Source organism: Osmerus eperlanus, chromosome 12 (assembly GCF_963692335.1).
Source record: "Osmerus eperlanus chromosome 12, fOsmEpe2.1, whole genome shotgun sequence".
Taxonomy (NCBI): domain Eukaryota; kingdom Metazoa; phylum Chordata; class Actinopteri; order Osmeriformes; family Osmeridae; genus Osmerus; species Osmerus eperlanus.
In genome coordinates this window covers 6085286-6102784 of record NC_085029.1, presented here as the reverse complement: position 1 = coordinate 6102784, position 17499 = coordinate 6085286, and the positions used below count along the sequence as shown (strand labels likewise).

Here is a 17499-nt window from a genome sequence, read left to right as displayed (position 1 = left end):
AATGAATTTGTGGAAGTGTGAGGCTGCTTCCCAAAATTGTAGTTTACCTGGAAAATTTGATAAAAAGCATGAACATGATTTTTTTTATGGTGAAATGAATTGTAACCAATGCAAAAAAAAAACTGAGGAATTTGTTTAATTTCTATTAAATTCATACTTTGAGGGTAACGGTTTTACAAAAATAAAATAAATGTTTTAAATGAAAGCGTTTTCTTTTGTACTTTGAAGACAAATTGCATGACAAAGCCCTAGGTTAATCTGGGCTGGAAGCATTGCATAATCAGCATTAAAGGACATTAACAAAAATAAAACGTTCCAGATTCAAGTGATCTCGTAACCAAAGTTGCAATTTAGCTTTGTGTCGTTACTCATACAACTTAAGACTGAAGACAGTTCTTTCTGACAGGGATCAAACTATACTCTTGAAGGTATGACAGTTATCTGCAGATTGTCCCATTGTATAATGTAGTTGTAGTGCTTGCTAAAATGTGTTTAGGTCAATCATTTAAGAAAATTCTATTTGGTACAAACCTGATACGTGTTCAATTCCAATTTGAAAAGCAACCAAATTCCTTATGTAAGTAGGAACTGAATACAAATGGGAGATATAGACACACTGATCTGTTCATGTTGAGATGCCACCAAGCCACACAACTGTGTTATTTGTGATATCATCACACCTTGCTTGCTTTTATTCTATCCAGACACCAGTTGATTCAACCTGATGTACCCATTTCAGTATTTGGGGGATTTCTAGAGAAAAAACATTTAGTCAAATTGTTCAAATTAGCATTGCTAAAATCCTGTCAACTTTAGATATCTAAAGAAGATTTAAGGGAATCAACAGGGTTGGTTTAGTCTAGCTAGTAAAAGCAAACAGAAATGTTGACCTATCCCATTAATAGCAGAGGCCACACCCAGAAGACAAAACACCATCTGCCTCTACACTTTTCTCCGGGGGTTTACTTTGACACATGCTCCATGTTCAGACTGCAACACATTAATTCACTTTCTTTTCTTCGCTAGTGGTTTCAGTGGTTGCCGTGTCGTAATGGCACTTCTCAACACATCTCCGTGGAAACCATCCCCTCATGCGAGCTCCAGCTAGAGGGTAAATTAAAAACTGGACATTAGGAATGTGACAAACATGAGAAAATTGTTTTACAAGTTCAAGCGAGGAAGCTCTTTGGTGAACTTAATAGCTCATACTTTAACCCTACCATTTTTTTGATTCTCGTCCAGGACTTTGTCTCCGTACATCCACCATCTACAGAAAAACAGAAAGTTTGAGTGATCAGAATCTGTACTGAGAAATGACACATAACTACTTTCAGTTAAATACCACTTATCTCAAGGTAAAAAAGACCCTGATGTGACCTGTGCAACAACAAAAAATCCTGTGTGCATGAAAAACTTTTCAGGTGAGCACGAGAAACTGTGGCGTGTGCACGCATTACGCCAGGGACACACAGGCTGCAAAGCATTGCAAAGCGCCGTGATTGGTTCGCGCTCTGCAGCGATCGTTTCGGCAGCTGGTCAAATTTTTCCGCCAGCCACTTGCGAATTCTGCTGCAGGATAAAATACACCATAATTGATATATTTGGATAAACAAACATGTTATTAAGATTTTACTATGTTAGTTGTAGGTTTTAGTCTATCACTTCATACCCAACTTCACTATGCTGGTAACAAACAGCCAACCATGTGTTTACCCCGATAAAAACTATAGGCTATCTGATCAATTCTTAACATTTAAAAAATAAAAAATGAAATGTAAACCCTGATTGATGATTGCGTTGGCTGTCCAGCCAACAGTCAGTTATTTCTAAACAGTAAACGGTGTTTATTAACAAAGGGCGAGATAGACGAGCTGGCATACACTCAAGCACAAGACACCAAAACCTTAGGCTTACATCATAAACCAGCTGAGACATTTTGGAAGATTGACGACGCAAAGTTTATCATTGAAGTTGAGAAGTAGTCTAGGCCTACATGGAGTTATATGGCAAAAAAGACAAATGTTGCCACATTATGTTGGGATGCTGTTGCGACAGCTGTTGGAATAATAAGTTGCCTAAATATAGCCTATGCCATGTTTATGTACCATGTCAGCTTTAAATTGAAAAAGGAAAGCTCAGAGGAGGTGAAAGGTTTGAAAGGCAACTGCATTTGCTTATTAAGCATATATTTTCAGTGCACCAACATTTCCTTTGTGTACTTGCAATACAAATGCTAACCTCAAATGGTTCTCATGACCCAACCACTATTTCAACCTTCTACGTAGCTCCCTCTGTTTCTATTGTTTGCATTCATATTTTATGATGACTGCATCTCGCTCACCTATCAACTGACTTGCCAAAATGCCTCCAATCATGCATGGCCTAGAGTTTAAGCATGAAAAAGCACATTGTGTCAAAACTTACTTGGTGCCCCGGGTTGCAAGAATGGTCTCCCCCTTGCTGAGGGGGATCCGGGGCTCCTCTGTACATGGAGTCCTAAAGAAGGTGTTGATCCCCTTGCTCAGTGGGCAACAGGCCCCATTGTAGTCCTCCACTACACTGTACTGGACCTGCTGGCCAAGGCACAACCAAAGCAACATTATTCTACCAACACTACGAGCTATGTCATCATACTAAACTGGCTTAGGGCTTAAATATAAATGAGACTTCGTCAAAAGAGGCTAAATTAGAAAAAGATGCGACAACTATTTTTTCACACTGTGGTGCAATGCTACCCTCTGCTGGTAAACAACAATGACAGCTACTTACACTTCTCACCCTCTTATCAGCTTTCTGCTTCAGTTGCTCAATCTGCCAAAATGTATGAATGGAAAAGGATCGTCTTAAAATAGCCTGAATACAGCAAAAGCAGTATTTAAATCAATCTGTCAAATTTATGGACAATTCAACTGTTATTGTTGGTCTTTTATTTGGGATATGTACTGTTAAGGTGTGCTGGTGACACTTCTTGTGGACGGGCCAGTCGATACCGTCGCCCTCAGGCATCCCTGACCAGGTGAACACCTGTCTGAAGTTCTCCCAGCGGCTCCCAAGGTCATAGGGAAAGATGAACTCCTCTCCGGTTTGGTAGTATTGGATTCGGTCTTTGGCCTGGGGGTAAAGGGTAAATATATGTAAAGAGACAAAAAAGTTGGAAGATTAAAGAATTGCTTTCAAAGTAATATGAAGGAGAGCGGGGTAGGTATGTGTGTGTATAAGTGTGTCTAATGGTATTTTTGTGATGTTGTGACAAAATGCTTTGTGATTGTACTGTAAAGCAATTTTTTATGGGGACAATTAAGTATCTACCTGTATTGTACTGTACCATCATGCTGTTACAGCTCTTATTGACCCAGGGGCCACTCAACACAGTCTAGATCATAGCTTTCTATTTGTTTACCTTGAAATACCACTTAAAATACCAGCTATGTGTTTGCAACACCATAAACATCAAATTCAAGTATTTTCAAGTATCCAGGCCCAATTCCCTCAAATTCAAGGACCTAACACAACAGTTTGATACATGGATCAAGGCCAACACTGATCATTTTTACAACGAAAACTAACACGTTTTACAGAGGCTCATTGATAACTAAAAAGAGAAGCTTGAAAGTGCTGTGTTACAGTGCGTGTCCACTGCAGCGACGCGAATCGCTTGCCATCGCTCGCCTTCCCACAGTTCACCACGCTCGGGGGCGTTTCAAACAGATTAATGTAGAATGTAGTTCTCTAAAGTCACTGTTGTAGTTGTCATGGCCAAGTGTGCAGACTTGGGTTTACGTACTCGCAACATCGATCAAAATACAACTTGTATACAAAATTCAAAACTGTTTAATAGACATACACGTTGACATGTGTAAAAAACGTTGTATTATATTACTCAAAGTCTCTGCTAATCTGTCGATACGATAGGGAGTTCCAGCCGGGCTAGCTAGCTAGTTACCACAGAACGAAGTTACGTAATGTGAGTAGACTGAATTTGAAAGTACAAGCACCAACAACTTCGGCAACCTTGCGCCATGCATCGTTTTTTTTGTATTAACATCTCTGTACGAATACAGCTATGTATCGTACAGGACTGGGTAAGCAGCCACACAAACGATTAGTTTATCCTCCACCTTGAAACCTAGAAAGCTAGAAATGTTTACCATGGTTGCTACGTTACGAGAAACAAGAAAACACTCCGATTGGCCATCGCTAGCGAAAATCGCTCCTCATTTGCATAAAGTTGAGAAAATCTCAACTCGGTCGCGTCGCGTCGCTACCCACAATGCACCACGCAAGAGATTCGACTGGCTCCATTGAAAATGAATGGAAAACATGTTGTCGCTCGCATCGCTGCAGTGGACACGCACTGTTACAGTGACGGCAGAGTCCGTTGTCTCTTGCTTTCTCTAAAACAGCAGAGCACTTCAATTTCTATTCACGCACAAACAAATATAAATTCAAGCCCCTTCAATGACCCATGTCTACTTATATCTATTATCAAAAACATTCAAAGCCTTGATTTAATTACATTTTTATCAAAACATTTTAAGGATTTCAAGGACCGTTGGGAACCCTGGATAGGCCCCATGTTAGTCAGTTTCAACATTCAAGAATTTATCATCTAAACAGCTGGTATTCTTCAGGTAACTAAATGAAGAAAGCCAATGACGAAAATTACCTTTTCCTCAATCCAGGCCTCGATTGAGGTCTTGTTTCGAAGGATTACTTTTATCTGTAGAAAAAAGAAAAGTGAAAGGAGAGTAGAGTAGTTTTAATAGTTGTATCTTGTTTAGATATAAACTGCTGAGCTCACACAGCAAGTTAGACATTCAGAAGTGAATATCCAGTACGCTTCAGAGAAGAAAAATATATTTGAGTTGAGTAGTTACCACTCACAGGTGTAGTAAATCGAAGATAGTTAAATGCACAATAAGCTCATTGCAATTTTGTGATAGAGGATTGTTTGTTATAAAGGTGTTACAAGTTTAAGATATTTTAGTCCCTATTTAATTCAGTGTCTCTGTCTGATGCTGTTAGGATCTGGTCCAAACTTTTATTCTGTTGACACCAACATGTTACATTATGGCAACAGCGATGCTTGGCTAACTCGGAGACCGCTATAGCTACCTGACCTTCTCTGTATCTATACGGTGTGATTACTCACATGTTAAGTGTGATATTGCTTACTGATTCTGCTATGGTGTTAATTTTATAACAGATAACACCACACTCATTCTAAATACTTATGTAGTTTGTCAGTCTTCTATGCGCTGATTATGAAAATATTTAATCATGCCAAATGTAGAGAATGTACTAATAATTGTGAAATATGATAATAATTTAAAAAAATAAAGTTTACAAATTAAATACATTCCAAGGAGTGATACAGAGACCCTTCCATTTTTACTATGGTAAAATATTAAGTTGTTAGTTTCATAACATCCATATAGTGCCCATTAATTGGGTACCAAGTATCAAACACTTTACACACAAACATCAAAAACATTGAATACCTGTATTACGAACAACATGCCAACAGCAATGGTTGTGCCCAATGCCAACCCTAAGGCAAAGAGAGTGGCGGCAAAGGCAGGCACACTGAATGGCATGATGGGTTGAAAATGTCTGACGGCGCTCATGTCAATCTTCACAGTGCTCCAACCAAAAGAGATCTGCAACAGAGGTGCATAATTTAACAAAAGCACACAACAGCCTCATAATAAGGAAAATATTTGTTATAATAACATATCCAATCATTCAAAAATGGTTAATAGTTCAGTTGGTTTTGAGGTCAAAATGGCCCATGCCCACCCAAAGATATGCTCATGCAGCGCACAAAACAAATAGTTAGGTAGACACACCTCAACATTCATCAGAATGAAGGAGGAACAGTACCTCTGAAACAGCTGTACTGATAATAAGCCACCTAAAATGCATTTTTGAAAATGACTTCAAATATTACCAAAGGCAAAATAGGCTAAAAGTCCATATGGATTCTTTTGGAAACAATGTAAACTGCAACTACTTTTTGCTTCGGCTACTTTTAGCTTGAGACATAATATAAAAAACTGGTACACAACCCATCCAATGTAGTCTAGCACGATCCAACTTACTCTCTCGTAAAGCTGTGTGTACATGGTCATGATGAAAATGATTGCGGCATGGGAACAGCCTAAAGGCGCTAATAACAGGAAGCTAGTGAAGTAGGCATGGTTCTGGTGACCGCAGCAGTTGTTTATCCATGGGCAGTGGTGGTCCATCTTCATCACACACCTAAGGAGAGGAGCAGGGGGAAGAGTTAGTTTACTGTAGCTACTTACAACTGTTAGGGGGACAGTTGTAAGTAGGAAACTACAGTTAACAGTTTAAAAAAAATGTTGTTTGACAATAAGAAAACAATAAGACAAAGACTAAAAAATAATTACATATCTTTATATTTTATTTTCGCGTTTATTCGAGGTTGGCGTTTATTTGAGGGCGGCGTTTAATTAGTAAGAGAGATTTAGTGAATTGTAGCTGTAGTGCGACCATAGACAAACAAAAACAGACAAGGTCAAACACAAAGCCTAGTGTAAAATTGAAGCGTGTCTACATTGTGTAGAAATCTGAAGCAGCATGCAGAAACGTTCTTACACTTTGGCTTTCAAACAGAAAGCTGTGCAGAAAGCACTCACCCCCACAGCAACAGATCTGTAGCACGCGAACTTGGGGTTGATGAAAGGCGAATTCGTGAGTGGCTAAGTCAGCTACCTCGCTATATTGTACACTTGTGATTTACTTGTGTAACAAATACTGTTCTCATTTAACCAATCAAATAACCGTTTTGATTGTTTTGGTGCAGCGTTTAATCGAGGGCGGCGTTTATTACACAATGTTAATTTTTGGTGCAGCGTTTATTCGAGGGCGGCGTTTATTTGAGGGCGGCGAAGTATAATCGAAGAAATACGGTAAATATATTGTAACGACCCTGTGTTGTAGTTATTGTTTTCATGCATTCAGAGTTCAGGGGAGACAGTAAGGTTGGGGGGGATGTTGGGTAATCTCGCGGGGTTGAGAAGTTATAAATCAGAGCGACTGATATCTCTCTCTTGTGTTTTGGCTTGAAGAGTGAGAAGACGTGTTTGATTGACTGTTCGTTGCTAGCGTGCTGGTTAAGCGGCGTGGGCTGTGGCCAGAACAACAGCCCAGTTGTGCAAATAAAGAAAAATAACGGTGGACATCCAAGTCGTCTTGACTCGTTCATACGACCATAGTCGTGGTCGTTACATTGGTGTCAGAATTCAAAGTCGAACTACAAGACGGATCAACTCGGCGCACGTTAGCGGAGTTCAGTATAGGCCGGTGGCTAGCTTTCGTGTGCACCTTGTCTGAGGTCATGATGTCGGGGGCGAGGCGGAAGATTAAAGAAGAGCCAGGCGATGTGCCTGGGATGCGTAAGTGGGAAGCTCAGACGGCAGCTAAGGTGGAGGAGCTGGAGGGCCAGTTGGCGAAGGTAAAATGATCGGTCAGCAAGATGGCAGAACTGGCGGGGTTCCCTTCGCACCACACGTCCAGGCCGGATGTCGAGCTGACGGAGGCGTTGACGGAGGCGTTGACGGAGGCGTTGACGTCAGCGGGGGCGGTCGCGGCTGGACCTAGCCATGTAAACAAAGATGGCGGCGCCCTAGTCCTGTTAGCCATGGTAGCGGTTAAGCCGCCGAAGTTTAATGGACAAGGCAAATGGAAGGTTTTTCTCACTCAATTTGAGCTGTTGGCTAGAGCTGGAAGGTGGTTGGATGAGACTAAGGCACTACAGCTTGCTCTAAGCCTGACAGAGGAGGCGTTGGAGTGCCTGCTGACACTAGCCCCTAGCGGGAGAGGTGACTTCGGGGCGCTTGTGGAGGCGTTGGAGAGCCGTTTTGGTGACGACACGGGAGCTAACATGTTGCGGATTGAACTGAGCAACAAAAAGAGACTCCCGGGGGAATCGGTGAAGGCGTTGGCAAGCTGTATTCTGAGCCTGAGCCGGCGGGCGTATGCAACTATGCCGTGTGGGGTGCAGGATGAGCTAGCACGGGACAGTTTTGTCAGGGCGCTCTCCCCCACCGAACTGTGCAAGCACGTTCAGATGGCGGAACCACAGACTCTGCGGGCTGCAGTGGAGATAGCCAGGAAGAGGGAGCTGATCTGGGGTGAGGGAGAGAGAGAGGGCGTGGCCGGACAACCAGAGGTGAATGCAGCAGCAGTCTGGGCACCCGGGATGGTCAAGCCAGAGTGGATGGACGAGTTGGGCAGTTTGGTCAAGGCTGCTTCACTCGTCATTGAGCAGGGCCCCAGGCAACAACAAAATGTCAGCTCAACTCCCTTTGTCTGCTGGGGTTGTGGCCAGCCTGGCCACATTCAGAGAGAGTGTGACAGATCCTCCCATCGCCAGGGAAACGACAACGGGTTCTCGTGCAGGGGGCAGCGCGGGCCCACCCATCAGCCCCCGAACCCACAGTAAGGAGAGGAGACACCCAGCAGTGCAGCCAAGGGGACAGAGACCTGCTTCCACCAGTTACAGCTGTCCCCACATCCCCGAGTCCAGTAGCTGTGGTGGGACGCACTACCGTGGGAGACTTCTGCAATGTCTGTGTCAAGGTAGAGAGGGTAGAATGTTTAGCCTTGGTTAACACAGGCTCTACAGTGACCCTAGTGTGACCAGACATACTTCCGGCTGGGGTACGGGTGGAGCAAACTCCCGTCCAGCTGCGAACTGTCACGGGTGATTTAGCCCCCATGTTGGGGAAGTGTCAGCTGTCTGTGACTGTGGGAGGAAAAACTGTGGGGTGTCCAGTGTGGGTGGCAGCGGTGCAGGACCTGTGTATACTGGGAATGGACTTTTTGAAAAAATGTGGGGCCCAGTTGGATTTAGCTTTAGGCACCTTGAAGCTGTCGGGGGGGCACACAGTGGGGACGGCACCTTTGGGGGGCCTGGGGGGGGGGCAGGATTGCCCCTCCATCTTCAGCCAAGCTAGAGGAAACTAGACCAGTCGTCCCAGCCGCCCCCTTGGTCATTGTGCCGTCCCAGCAGCTGTCTCCAGCAGCAACACCATTCACTCCCCATGATAGCACAGGCACAGATAGCCCAGTGGCTGTAAACACCCTGGTCCTCCCACCCCCTCTGCCCAGCGAAGGAGGGGAGGAGGCAATCGACGCCGTCGAGGCTGTGTGGCTAAAAAACCGCCAGGGTCTGGATGAGGGACAACAGACATAGTTAAAGGAGCTGCTGTTGGAATTTAGACACAGCTTTGCTTGGGGGGAAGATGAGGTAGGGCAGACACACCTAGCTCAGCACGATATAGACACTGGGGACGCCCGCCCTATTAAAATTCGACCCCGTCGTATTCCCCTGGCCCGGAGAGAAGCAGCGGATACAGCTATTGTGGACATGTTGCGGGCTGATTTCATTGAACCATCAGATAGCCCTTGGTCTGCACCAGTTGTAATGGTGCCTAAGAAAGGGGGTAAACTCAGGTTCTGTGTTGACTACAGGGGCCTAAATGCTGTTACCACAAAAGACTCTTACCCCCTACCAAGGATCGACGAGTCGCTAGACCATGTAAGAGGGTCTTCGTGGTTTTCCTCCCTCGACCTGCGCAGTGGCTACTGGCAGGTACCCCTCTCACCAGGGGCACGGGAAAAGACAGCTTTCTCCACGGACAAAGGGCATTGGCAGTTCAAGGTGCTTTGCTTCGGCCTCTGTAATGCTCCTGCCACCTTTGAGAGGCTGATGGACAGAGTTTTGGCCGATGTCCCTGGACACGAGTGTGTCGTGTACCTGGACGACATCTTGGTGCACGGAACATCGTTCGAGGGGGCCCTGGAGGCACTTAGGTGGGTGTTAGAGAGGATCGCGGTGGCGGGGCTAAGGTTACACCCTGAAAAATGCCATTTCATGCAGAGGGAGGTGGTCTTCCTGGGTCATCTGTTGGGGGGTGAGGGCATCGGCACGGTGCCAGACAAAGTGGAGGCTGTGAGGGGGTGGCCAGTCCCAAAAGAGAAAAAAGAAGTTAAGAGCTTCCTGGGGCTGGCATCCTACTATCGCAGGTTTGTGAAGGGGTTTGCTGGGATAGCAGATCCTTTAAATCACCTCCTCAAAAGGGACATGCCTTTCCAGTGGACTGAGGGACACCAGCGTCCATTTGAAGCTCTCAAACACGCCCTGGCGGAGGCCCCTGTCCTGGCCGCCCCAGACCCGAAACGGCCATTCATCCTGGACACGGATGCAAGCAATGAGGGCTTGGGGGCTGTGCTGGCTCAACAGGGTCCGGATGGAGAACATGTAGTAGCTTACTACAGCAGGACATAGCTCCTCTATCCCCTACCACAAAAGGGCTGTGGGCTAAATTTGCAGTTCTTACAGTGCTCCAGAGGGGGTGGAAAAAACCAGCTTCGGGGCAAACCACATGGCAGGTAGTGGTGCCTAAACAACTGCAGGAGAAAGTGTTGCAGCAGCTACATAGGGGAGTAGGCGCGGGACATTTTGGGGTTTCCAAGACGTTGAAACGCGTGCGTCAGGGCTTCTACTGGGCCAGGCACAGGAGGGACGTGGAGGACTTTTGCAGGCAGTGCGATCAGTGTGCAGCTAAGAAAAGACCGCCGGGCCAGTCGCACGCTCTCCTACAACAGTTTCCAGTAGGGGAGCCCATGGAGAGACTGGGGGTAGACATAGTGGGGCCGTTTCCAATCACAGACAGTGGTAACAGGTGGATTCTAACTGCTATGGACTACTTCACCAAATGGCGCCACAGTCTATTCACAGCGACCAGGGTAGGAACTTCGAGTCCCGGACGTTCGCTGAGCTGTGTAAACGACTAGGGGTAGAAAAAACGCGCACTACCCCGCTGTGGCCTCAAAGCGATGGGTTGGTTGAGAGGTTTAACAAGACATTAGGGCAGCAGCTGGCTATTGTGACCTCAAAACACCAGAGAGACTGGGACACTCACTTGCTCCCCAGCACTACTAATGTTAGGTCGGGAGTTGCGCACTCCAGCCGAACTGGCGTTTGGCCGCCCCCCGGATGACGAGGACGTGTTCGCGCCTGGCCCGATTTACGCTCGTCGCTTGCAGAACAGGTTGGAAGTGGCACACAACTTTGCAAGAGAGCAACTTGAGAGTGCAGGGGTGCGTCAAAAGCGCCACTATGACTCACACGCTAAAGGAAGGCACTTTGGAGCGGGTGAGTGTGTGTGGTTTCACAATCCCATGCGCAAGAAGGGGCGATGCCCGAAGCTGGACAGTGCCTGGGTGGGACCCTGTCTGGTGTTGGAAAGGGTGGGGGAGGTAACTTACCGTGTTGAAGTTCCACCACAGTGGAGGAAGGTGGTGGTACACCGGGACCGGTTAGCTCCGTACAGAGGGAGGGAAACAGTGGTGAATGGGGTTGAGGACCCTGCTGTGCGCCCACAGGAACAGCCTAACTCAGAGACTCTAACACAACCTGAGCCTGGGAGGGGGGCTGCCTCTGCGGGGGCTGAAAATGACATTGTGCCAGATGAGGGGTCAGGGGCTTCGCTGGTGGGAACCACAGGGAGGCCCAAGAGACAGACGCGACCCCTGGGTCGTTTTAAGGATTTTTCTTTGTAACCCTAGGGGCTAGGGTTTAGAAAGGGGGGGGCTATGTAACGACCCTGTGTTGTAGTTATTGTTTTCATGCATTCAGAGTTCAGGGTAGACAGTAAGGTTGGGGGGGATGTTGGGTAATCTCGCGGGGTTTAGAAGTTATAAATCAGAGCGACTGTCTTGATATCTCTCTCTTGTGTTTTGGCTTGAAGATTGAGAAGACGTGTTTGATTGACTGTTCGTTGTTAGTGTTTACATTTAGTCATTTTTAGCAGACGCTCTTATCCAGAGCGACTTACAGTAAGTACAGGGACATTCCCCCCGAGGCAAGTAGGGTGAAGTGACTTGCCCAAGGACACAACGTCATTTTGGCACAGCCGGGAATCGAACTGGCAACCTTATGATTACTGGCCCGATTCCCTCACCGCTCAGCCACCTGACTCCCATTAGCGTGCTGGTTAAGTGGCGTGGGCTGTGGCCAGAACAACAGCCCAGTTGTGCAAATAAAGAAAGATAACGGTGGACATCCAAGTCGTCTTGACTCGTTCATACTACCATAGTCGTGGTCGTTACAATATATACACTCACTGGCCACTTTATTAGGTACTAGTGATGTGTCGTTTGTGAACGATTCGTTCATTTTGAACGAATCCTTACAAGGACTCGGGAGTAACGAGTCCTCTCAAAGAGAGATTCGTTCATTTTCTCGTGGCCGCGCATCTGGAGAGGTAACCGTTTCCTCTACTAAACCAATGCAGGTCACATGAAAAATGATCCAAAGATCCGTATCCGAAGACCCAGTCAAAATGAACGAATCATTTCTGTTTCCTCTAGCTACCAGTTCTGAGCCTATGCAGGTCACGTGAAAAAGGATCCAAAGACTCGTACCCGGCAGAGGAACTAAACAATAGGTGCGTTCGACATGGACTGACTTCATGCAGCGCTGCAGCCGGCTGCAGGCGCCTGAATTGAAACAGTGAATTCTGGTTAGACTTTTTGTCCGACTTGAGACGGCGCCGAGGCTATGTCACTGTGACGTAGCCATCAAAGTACCATGAGACGGATTCGAGAACTGCCGGCTGTGTAGCCGAGCGCATTTTCTCAAGAGCAACTGCACGGTTTCTAATGACGACACAGCTATTTAATGATTGTCCAGACTCACACACAACAACTTTGACGCATGTTTTGTAATTATTCTGACACCTTCAGTTTCGCCAATGCTCAAATCCGGACCAAACAGTTTAATTGAATTAAAAATGTGTTGAAGAAAGGGTTTTAGTCCGCCTCTTCACTAACGGAAAGACTAAGTTTATGTTATAGTTTGCTGAATGATGAGATGACTTCTATTTGTCCATTGTTTATTACATGCTTGAGCTGGACTGAACAGCCAACGTGCGTTCCCCGACGCCTCACACACTGAACCGTGTGTAACACCTCGGCCTTGTTATTAACCCCCAAACAGTATTAGTGCGCGGCACTATATACTACAGTTTAATTATAAATAAAGTAAAGTAAGCAAACAGTGCTTGATCGGCCATGGCTGACGTCAATGCAGCAAACCACGAGAAGCTGGAATGTCCGACTTTACAGAGCCGTTTTCAACTCCTCCCCGACTGCAAGCGGCTACTCTCGCCGGTCGTTTCATGCATCCGCAGTCCATGTCGAACGCACCTATTGATCCGAAGACACGGTCGGGAGGTGAACGATTCGTTCATCTGCCAGGTACGAGTCTTTGGATCCTTTTTCACGTGACCTGCATAGGCTCAGTACTGGTAGGTAGATCAAACAGAAATGATTCGTTTATTTTGACTGGGGCTGTGTCTACTACCGCGCACTTTACTAAGTACACAGTACTGCAATACAGTGCACTGCAATACAGTGCACTTACATCTGTAGTGCACTCCGTCGCTGAGTAGTGCTGTCTCAAATGGAACACTTAAGTTAACCACTTGGCGGGAAGTGACGGACGCAAATCTGATTGTGACACCCGCGAATCTAAGGCGAATCTGCTCGCGAGTCATTTCGTCCGCCATTATTTTAGAAATGAAATGAAAAGCTGCCGAAAGGGCTTCTCCTCTTCCGCTACGTAGCCAATATGGCGCCCGTTTAGGGCGAGTAGTGTCCATCGTTGTACACTGCATTTTTTGACCGTTTGCTGTGTGTCATCCGGGTACTTTCATGCACTGAATTCTGCTGGTTCTGTCAGTGTAAGCGCCCTAAGCACTGAAAGTCAGTGCTCGAAGTGCACAAGTGCGCGGTAGTAGACACAGCCTGGGTCTTCGGATAAGGATCTTTGGATCATTTTTCACGTGACCTGCATAGCCTCAGAAGAGGGAACATAAATTAATTTGTTTACCTCGTTCACTTTCGTGTGACTAGGTTTAGTAAGACGTGAATGATATTCGTTCACAAGTAATAATTACAGGTTTCGTTATTTTAACTTTTTAAAATAAATGAACGAATGACTCGAAAAAAGTATGTTCCTTTTAATGAACGAGATTCAAAGAACCGAGTCCGTAAAAGGATCCGAACTTCCCATCACTACAACTCACTTGTACCCGCTGAACCCCCTTTTGCCTTAATTCTTTGTGGCATACTTTCAACAGGGGTTGGAATTGGAAACATTCCTCAGAAACTTTGGTCCACGTTGACATGATAGGATCACGCAGTTGCTGCTGATTATTTGGCTGCTCCCGTTCCACCACATCCCAAAGATGCTGTATTGGATAGAGATCTGGTGACTGTGGAGGCCATTGGAGCACAGTGAACTCATTGTCATGTTCAAAAAAACAGTTTGAGATGATTTGAGCTTTGTGACATGGTGCATTATCCTGAAAGTAGCCATCAGAAGATGGGTACACTGTGGTCATAAAGGGATGGACATGGTCAGCAACAATACTCAGGTAGTTGCGTTTAAACGATTCTCAATTGATAGTAAGGGGCCCAAAGTGTGCCAAGAAAGACCAGGCAACGTTTTTCCAATCTTCTATTGTCCATCTTTGGTGAGCCTGGGCGAATTGTAGCCTCAGTTTCCTGTTCTTAGCTGACAGGAGTGGCACCCAGTGTGGTCTTCTGCTGCTGTAGCCCATCTGATGGTTGTGCGTGAAAATCCCAGTAGATCAGCAGTTTCTGAAATACTCAGACCAGCCTGTCTGGCACCAACAACCATGCCAAGTTCAAAGTCACTTAAATCACATTTCTGCCTAAATGCATTGAGTTCCTACCATGTGATTGGCTGATTAGTTATTTGTGTTAACAAGCAATTAACCCTCGTGCTGCCTTCGGGTCACATGACCCAAAGGTTCATAACGAACCATCGTTGTGTTTACCCAATTTTACCCAATACAAAAACAAATTAAAATAATTTTCTTTTAACCTTTGCAATGTGGGGGGTCTGAGACAGCCCAACGGTTAAAAGAAAATGCTTCACTTTGTCTTTGTATGCGGTAAATCTGTCGCAATACGACGGTGGGTCACAATGACTGATGGGTCAGAATGACCCGAAGATAACACAAGGGTTAAACAGGCGTACCTAATAAAGTGGCCGGTGAGTGTATGTGTAAATGTATATCTCTCCTTTATGGCATTTCAGATTTATTTGGACAGGTATAGTGATGAACAAAATGAGTTGTATGGGAGAGAGGGGGAGAACACGCAGGAAATGGCCCAGGCTGAATTTGAACCACTGCCCCTGCAGGCCTTAGCCTATATGGTACATGCACTTAACCGGTTAACCACAATGATCAATATCACAAATATTTCATGACACTGACAACAGCAGTTCATCTGTGTTAAGAATCAGTCTTAATAATGATCACAACAAGAAAGCATTCAATTTCAGCAGTTAAACATGAGGTGGGTCACAAACAAACTAAATAGTGTCAGTCATTAGTAATCAGTCATTAGTATCAGTTTTCCCCCCAAGCGCATCACCGTAGCAGAGCATTTCAATTCAGACCATTTTAACACCAGTAGAAATATGACCTGCCCTAATTAACTCGACTTATAGAGTATCTTCAAATTCCTTCCGCATAAAAAAAGTGAAGCAAGTTTCTTTAGAACCTTCTACAACGATTACTATGTTGATCTCTCAAAACACTACTATTATAATCAACCAGACACTAGAACTACCACTGACTACATTGGAAACCTACCTGTTGCACTTGCGGCAGTGGTGAGATCTTGGGGACTTGTAGCCTTGGCACAGTCTGCAGAACTGTAAATATTGGGTGTCCTGTTGTTTTTCCTGTTTGAGGTTAAACACAGTCAGACACACAACGTTGAAAACATGTTAGCTCACATCTTGAATTAAGGAGTAGGGAGAACAAGCCAGGAGTTTTAATGGAGGGATATGCTTGACAGTCATGCTCTACAGAACATGAACGGAACATCAAAAGGGTAAGGGACTACACACAAGGGAAGCGAAGCCCTTACTGGTTTCCATCCCAGCGGTATGTATCCAGGGCCAACAAACATGGCGTTGAAGTAGTTGTAAAGGATGAGGACAGTCCAATTGATAAGCATAATAAAGTTGACACTGCCTCCTGTAGTGTCCAGTGGCCAATACCAGATAACGGAGTCCAATATCGCCATTGAAGAACATATGGCAATGACTGTCAGAGCTATGACTGGCCCCCAGTGACACAACCTCCGAACCTCATGGAGGTTTTCAAATGTCACTAAAGCTGACAGAAAGTTCATGGTTTAAAGTTGAGTGTTTTTAGGGTTTTGGAAAGGCGTTTGTGAGTTATTTGAATACAGCACACAGAGAACTTGGATACCGTGCTCTTTACTGCTATCTTAAAAAAGTCAACAATAACAGTAAGCATATTTCCTCCGGTCTTCTGAACACCCAGCAAACAACTGGGTCACAGAGGCTTTCCCAGTCCAAGAGGTCCTTGCATTAACAAAACGCGGCATCTTGCTGCTCTTGCACTATCCCTTTGAGAAACACATGTTGCCCATCTGTGGGGATAAGGAAACAAATGTGACACCCTTGCAGGTTAATGGACTTGTTTGTAGATTAGCATTTAACATTTGATATAACTGTACAATTCACATATTGAAAACAACCAAAATATCCAACACGAATTTAATACAATTCAATTGCATTAGCAACTGAGAAAACGGAACTCAATTTGGCGTTCAAATGTGGCGCTCCTGATCTTAAAACGATAAAAAGTAGATCTCAACAACATAGCGGTTTATGGAATACTATAGCAGCTAATACATCGGAAAACTCGCGGCGACTCCTGCCATCTCATATCCGAAATTGAGAATATTTTAAACTAGTGCAGCCAGCAGTACTAGGCTAGCTAACTAGCCAGTCAGCTAGGCTAGCTATCTAGCACCCTTGCCTTGGTACCACCTATTGTTGAGACCACAAGGGGAATACTGAAATATTGGCTAGCTATATATATTTTTTATAAATAGTAGTAACAGTAAAATAGGTAAAGACATAATACTGTCAGTGGATCTGGCTAGCTATGTAAACATTTAGATTACGTTAGTTAGTTGGCTGGTTAGAGCTAGCTAGGTCGTCATAACCATGTTGCTATGATGAATGTTTTTCTAGAAACTCGCTCGGTGTTTGCGTTATTATCTTGACCTAAAAATGCATTTTCATACTGGAAGACCAAAGCATTTCACATTACATATGGTAAAAACACCAACAAATATATGCACTGTTTTATGAATGAGGTAAAAACTGTCTCTTTAAATTACCATCCTGCCACTTCCTTTTCTTACACCCTTCGATTGAAACGTCCTGAATGTGTTACCACATCTATTAACCTCCTGAAAATGTATGGTACCACGTTTGGTTCACTAACACGCTGAACTTTTTATAATATTTATAGTTATAAATAATATTCTGAACAGCTAATTATAAAATAGTCATATGTGAACACTTTTATAGTGAACACGACA

General features: G+C 44.9%; 1 protein-coding gene across 5 annotated transcripts; it reads right to left on the bottom strand.

The window, feature by feature from the left end:
• Nucleotides 1-120: 120 nt before the first annotated feature.
• zdhhc6 (zinc finger DHHC-type palmitoyltransferase 6) lies at nucleotides 121-17454 on the bottom strand. Of its 5 annotated transcripts, none has more exons than XM_062475107.1 (11): nucleotides 17296-17454; nucleotides 16006-16536; nucleotides 15726-15817; nucleotides 6102-6261; nucleotides 5502-5660; nucleotides 4667-4720; nucleotides 2944-3111; nucleotides 2770-2811; nucleotides 2425-2573; nucleotides 1221-1267; nucleotides 121-1104 (listed from the first exon to the last, which is right to left on the bottom strand). In XM_062475107.1, the coding sequence occupies exons 2-11, from the start codon at nucleotides 16270-16272 to the stop codon at nucleotides 1001-1003; spliced, it is 1242 nt and encodes a 413-aa protein (XP_062331091.1). In that variant the 5' UTR covers nucleotides 16273-16536; nucleotides 17296-17454; the 3' UTR covers nucleotides 121-1000. The 5 variants fall into 5 exon arrangements, with proteins under 5 accessions (XP_062331091.1, XP_062331092.1, XP_062331090.1 ...); XM_062475108.1 differs by having other exon boundaries at nucleotides 2425-2570; XM_062475106.1 differs by lacking the exons at nucleotides 121-1104; nucleotides 1221-1267 and adding an exon at nucleotides 1296-1569 and having other exon boundaries at nucleotides 2425-2570.
• Nucleotides 17455-17499: the final 45 nt, after the last annotated feature.

Bases quoted from the DNA above. Each gene is read 5' to 3' on its own strand.
- zdhhc6 (XM_062475104.1), bottom strand. From the start codon at position 16,272: ATGAACTTTCTGTCAGCTTTAGTGACATTTGAAAACCTCCATGAGGTT. The intron at 6,262-15,725 runs GTAGGTTTCCAA...TCCTCTCCTTAG, and splicing joins CACTGCCGCAAGTGCAACAG to GTGTGTGATGAAGATGGACC. The intron at 5,661-6,101 runs GTAAGTTGGATC...CCTCTGTTGCAG, and splicing joins ACACACAGCTTTACGAGAGA to ATCTCTTTTGGTTGGAGCAC.